The following is a 6,000-nucleotide window of genomic DNA, read 5'->3' as shown; positions in this document are numbered from 1 at the left end:
CATTTTGATGGCTGTTTACATCATCTAAAAATAATATTGACAACTGGTAGCATATATACATCCTTTTCAAACCTGCTGAAAAACAGAAATAATGTGATTCAAATACATGTCGCCAAGGAGCTGGGATCCGCTCTTAAATGATAGGATGGTAAACTTTACGTGTTGGCCAGATAAAAAGAAATTGCTAAGCCTCTTTATTTCTGTATTAAGATAATGAGTCCTAGGTGATAAAGTAATAAGACCCAATACATTAAATCAGAATATTTACATAAGTTCAATAATGTTTTAGACCAAACAAAAATGAAAAAGGAGAAAGTATGGAATCATTCTTATTCTAAATTTAATTTTTTTTCTATTGCTTCTTAGTTACAAGCATTTCAAAGACTTTTTAATAATACAGTAACTTTTAAACTCCTAGTGGAGATGAGGTGAGGTAACATTTAATTAAAGCAACAAGTTACCCCAGGTATGTGAAAATACCTTGCTGTTAGTTTCAGGAATATTTTGTACCATTCGACAGGGAAGAAGCTTGGGTAATTGTCTCAAGAAAGTGCTGTCTCATCTGAAAGTTGAAGTTCAATGTAGTTTAAGACGTTTTCTCTTTGGGCCATTTAAAAAAAAAAAAAGATTGTATTGAATTATTTTAAGTTACACCAATCCTCTGGAAGCTACCTAAAATGAAAAGGCTTTTTTAAAAAATGAATAATTAATTTTTATATCCTTTTCTCAATTATGGGAATACTTACAGATAACACTAAATTTACTTTTATAAGAGCCTACTTCTAACTTAAAGATCAGTAACAAGTCACCACCACTGACAAAGTTATCTACGGATAGGAAACTGCACATTTAGTCAGAAAATAAATCATTAACCTGTAATTCCAATTTCACAAAGATAATGAAAACAAATGATTTGTCTCCAGAAACCATGTGTTAAAGCTGATTTTTGGACAATGAGACTGTATTTCTTAATCTACATATTGCAAGTCTAAGCAAAGACACTGGCACGGTTTCTGTTTTGTCTGGGATGTAAACATTATTTTAGCATGTCTCTGTTCCCAAGATACTTTTCCCATCTAAGTGTGAAACAGAATACTGGCAAGGTTAAACTCTCTTCAAAGAGTCCGAATACCCAAAAGCAAAGTGTCTTCCCGGTGCGGGGGAGGTACCCACAAAATATCAGCCCCATGTCTGAGCGAGGCCGTCTGGTCTAGGTTGTCAGTCTTCAGAGTGGTTAAGCTCATACATGCTGTGTTTACGCTAACACTGCCCCGTTGATTCAAAAAGGAATCCACTGTCTGGATTTCAAATGCTAACTATTTACCTGTATTTTCAAATTCAGTAAAAGCAACCAGGTTGTTGTTTAATGAAACACATACACCATGTCATTTGGGAGCAGGATCTTGTTTTACCAATAATGTTGGCCTGTATAGGAGAGAGTTGCAATCACAGGCCTTTAGCTTTTTACGGAAGCTTAGCCAAAGTAAGACAACATGAAAACAGCATGAGTAAACAACCCAACGTCTTGAAGAATTTAAGTGCCTACTATCATGACAGTGAGCTTTAGGTAAAAATAGATCATGAGCGGGCTTTCTCCTCTATGACTGGACATAATTTGCTGTTCCTAAGATGGTCATGTTAGAATTCTTTTTCAGGATTCCTGCAGAGCCGTGCTCATTTTACACCCATGTGAACTGCTGTCATCGCTGCTGTGGCCAAACCCGGAGGATGAACTGGAAAAGAAGAGAGGGGGGAAATAATAAAAAGAGGAAATTGGTTTTCACAACACACTCAAAGCCTGAGTAACAGAGGAGAACTTTAATTATCTCCAGTCACAAAGAGAGACAGGAAATTTGGACTTTTAATTAGCCATTTGGAGTGCAGTTGGATATTTTTTTAGCTAGATAATTTAAACGCGAATAATTCAAGTCTGACTAAATGAAAGTCACATAATCAGAATGCAGATAATTGAATTTCTACTGCATTCATTAATTCAGTGTGGAGGTGTGTGTGAAGACTACTATGATGAGCTGTCACAACTCAATAAAATCTCAGTCAATTAATTTTTTCATTATCTTAGGATTACATCAACAAAAAAAGGGAAGTGTGTGTAGAGATCCCTACACATGCGTGTGTGGGCTACGTGTTATATAAATACGTACGTGTTACGTGGAAATGCGAGGAAATACCTTTCTGAACCATAATCTATGTTGTTTTCTTGTTCTCCGGCTTCATCTTCTTCAGGGAAGCGTCTGTTCATCAAGGCGAACTTGTGAATGGCTTCCTCTACCGAGTACTTAGTCTGCCCAGAAACGCACGCCTCGATGTCTTCTGCGTTCAGATGGCTTTGCAAGAAGAGGTGCAGGCTGCTGTCTGAAAGCAGGAGCGCGTTGTGTAGGACCCTGTGTGAGAGAAAACAGGAGAGAGCGTCAGTGAACGGGGATGGACACCTATAGGGCAGGAGAGAGAGAAACATCCAAAATGAGCCACCGAAGTCATCTCTCAACGGTGGCAAACTTTGCATCCATGATGCTCTCTGCCTATTAAAAGGGATGGAAGCATATGTTAACTTCTATTCAATTATTTGGAAATTTAGGTGAGTAAAAACATGAAGCTGATGGTTAAGAACATCTGTTAAAAGAATAACTTCAAGGACATTTCTTCCATGTAACCATCTGTTACGGCCATGTGGATTAATTACGGAAATATTTTGCTTATGGAGTCATAGAAATGTATTCCACTTGAAAAAAAATTTTTTTTTTTACTGCCAACCAGCATGTCCATTCTGTGATCTTTATGGGCTAGGCTGTCCGGACACATCAAAACTTTCAACTACTATTAAAAGTTCTATTAAAAAGTCATCTCTTTGTTGGAAAAACTTCACAGCTTTGCTTCTGTACAAGTTTACAAGGGCTCAGTTGAGAGCTGGCTTTTTTTGAATACCCAAAACTAACCAGAAATTTCTCCAAAATCTTCAGTGGAACAAAGAGAGTACAGATTTCAACTAGTCCCTCAGAACGGCAGGGAGGAGCAAAAACCAGCCTGTAGCGGAATCTACACATGCTCAGGTTCACATTATCATGAACGTGTTTTCTCTGCCAAAGGACCCTCTCACATTTAAATAAAAACTGCTTTTAACTTTTTAGCCAAGACTTTTACGTATGATAATTTTGTCTCTGTTCATAGTTCAATAACGATATAATGATGGGATACTAACACCAGTTGTAGGAGGCGAAACTAAAATATGAAACCCTAAGTATAATTTTGCCCAACATGGGATTTGTCATGCATGCATTTTTTAACAAGTTACTAGAAAAAGTACATCTCTCTTGGTCATTCACATTTGAAGTCCAAGAACATTAGAATATTTCCTTTCCTTCAACATGAAACAGAATCCTTTTTTCAAGATGGCAAACGTCTAGAAAAGCGCAGTATCCACACCACAAGGAAGCCATCCCCTAGGCCAGTGATGGCGAACCTGTGACACGCGTGTCAGAGGTGACACGCGAACTCATTCTTTTGGTTGATTTTTCTTTGTTAAATGGCATTTAAATATATAAAATAAATATCAAAAATATAAGTCTTTGTTTTACTATGGTTGCAAAGATCAAAAAATTTCTATATGTGACACGGCACCAGAGGTAAGTTAGGGTTTTTCAAAATGCTGACATGCCGAGCTCAAAAGGTTCACCGTCACTGCCCTAGGCTTACAATTGTAGTTTTAAAAAATACTCTTTACTGACAGACGGGAAGAAAACGTAAAACCGCTGCGTTTTTTAAAAAGGCAAAATCTCAGGCCACGCAGCTCACACTTCCTCCACATCACATGATGAAGATTCATTTACCAAGTACACGCAGGAACGTGGCAAACTCCTCTTACTACTGAGATTTTCCACATTTACAATGTTTGCCGCTCTTGCTTTAAACACTTCAGTTCCAGAGGAGGTGTCGGTGGCCGGGACCCACTCACAGGAACTTGAATTCACTGGGAAGTTTGAACGGAGTGTTTCCTGCCAGCCGTGGTGCAAGTAACTGGTTCATAGGATTATACTTACTGCTTTGTTTCTGGTGGAAATGTGTTTTATTTTCTTTATAAAATAATAGGTAATCTTTAAAATTGATTTTAGATGGTTCAAGGCATTACACCGCAAAAGTAATGAGCACTAATGCCAATGATATTGGACACAAATTCATTTTAGCTTTATTTCACGTCTAAAGCAATTCTACTGAGCCTTGAACTGCTCAGGCACGGTTATTAACTTGCTGGTAACCTAACACATGGGTACAGCAGACCAAAGTGATCAGAGCCCAGGTTCGTCGGGACCTCAAGGCTACTGTCTTTTTTCCTGAGCTATAATTCAATTTCCAATTTTACTGTACATTAGACTCATTATTTCTCAGTGTTTTCTGCTGAATACTGCCATCTGGAGGACACGCCGCTGAACAGCGAGAGGGAGCCGGGCACACCCAGCTCTCAATTCTGAAGTGAGAGAAACGTGTGGCTGGGGAGGGAACCCCAACATCGGTACATCTGCTACCAACTCTGGGTTTTTTAATTCCCTTGGCCTGGCTGGCTACATGTATGCCACTGTGATCCACGGGTATGAGTTTTAAACATGCAAAAAAAATTTTTAATATATTTATGATTTTTATCTTTAGTCAGATATTTCCTTCCAAAATTAAAAATACCGTTGAAAGCGTTCCCCCCCTGGCTCGGTGAGCATGACTTGTTCATTTAACATTATATCTGGCTTAATACATATCAGCGAGCGTTGTGACTGCCATCGCCACAATATTAAATCCTATTTTTACCTTAGTCATATTTGCGCCGCATTTTCCACAAACAAATCAAATCGCAGTAAATCAACTTCAAACTTAATACAAAGAGTACTTTGTAAAACAGTCAATAAAATGTCATCGTTATAAGCCTCCATAAAAAGAAGTGTATACAATGTTCAAGCCTTTACAAAAGGAACAAAAAACGGCCTCTAGAATGTTACAGGAATTTGTGAAAAGCTATTTACCACACGCGTCAAAAGTTATCCCTTTCCCCATAAGAACGTTAAACCACACAAAGCGAAACCTGTTTTTTTCCGTGAATTGGATGCAGTCGAAAAATCTGGTTTTCCTCGACGTGATTTTATTAGGTGTATTATGTACTGGTTCAGTTGAGAACAATATATAGCTATGCAAAAGCACTGTATCCACCTAAGGGCGCCCTGGCTCTGCTGTGCCCAGCACAATGGCATGCCTACGCACTTGTATCGCCCATGGAAGGTTAGCAGTTTGATGTAGGGGGGAAAAATTTTAATTCAGCCTGTTTACCTCTTACCATGATAAAACATAAAGCCCAAGCCCACAAATCTTCATGGAAGGCATTCATGAACTGTGCTGTGGTGCCCTCTATTGAACACAATGACATAAAAACTGTGTGTGTGTGTGTGTAACTAACAGTGTCTCCATGGTGTTCTTTGGTCAAAAACTGTAATATTCCTTTAATTTTAAAGAAATACAAAACTGTAATACAAAAGCCTACATTGTAAGGTCCGTGTAGTTAGATTAACGGGATGGATTCAGTCCAGGAGGGCTGCTCCCATTGTGACATCAATCAAACGTAAAAGCTAGTCGGAGTGCCATTTTCACAGGTGGAGTCTTACCAACAGAATTTATAATTTTAGTCTATTTTTGCCATAACTATTTGTAGAAATGACTTACAATTTATAAATATCCGGGGGAGGTGGGAGGAGTCCAAAAGGGAGATTATAGCAAAGATTGAGGAAAAAGAAATATATTTAAATATATTTGAAAAATCTCACAATCATACTGACCAAATATAGCATTTAAGAGTTCTACTAACTGTAATATAGTGCCTCCACCTTTCCTATAACTTCCTTGTCTATAAAATTGAGACAAGGAAATTATATGATTGTCGTTATTGAGATAAAAACGTGAAAGCTATACATATAGCAAGTGTTCAATAAATGGTATAAATTATTTTTT

General features: G+C 37.9%; 1 protein-coding gene across 6 annotated transcripts in view; it reads right to left on the bottom strand.

Annotated features, from left to right (window-relative positions):
- Nucleotides 1-696: 696 nt before the first annotated feature.
- Nucleotides 697-6,000, bottom strand: part of SNX10 (sorting nexin 10) — a 53,694-nt gene continuing 48,390 nt past the window's right edge. For all 6 annotated transcript variants that reach the window (XM_059712613.1, XM_059712614.1, XM_059712615.1 and 3 more), the window contains 2 exons: nucleotides 2,190-2,402; nucleotides 697-1,733 (listed from right to left, as the gene is read on the bottom strand). In XM_059712613.1, coding sequence (XP_059568596.1) covers nucleotides 1,652-1,733; nucleotides 2,190-2,402 — 295 coding nt within the window. In that variant the 3' untranslated portion in view covers nucleotides 697-1,651. The remainder of the gene's footprint in view (nucleotides 1,734-2,189; nucleotides 2,403-6,000) is intronic.

Source organism: Myotis daubentonii, chromosome 10 (genome assembly GCF_963259705.1).
Source record: "Myotis daubentonii chromosome 10, mMyoDau2.1, whole genome shotgun sequence".
Taxonomy (NCBI): Eukaryota; Metazoa; Chordata; class Mammalia; order Chiroptera; family Vespertilionidae; genus Myotis; species Myotis daubentonii.
This window is presented reverse-complemented; position numbering and strand designations above follow the sequence as displayed.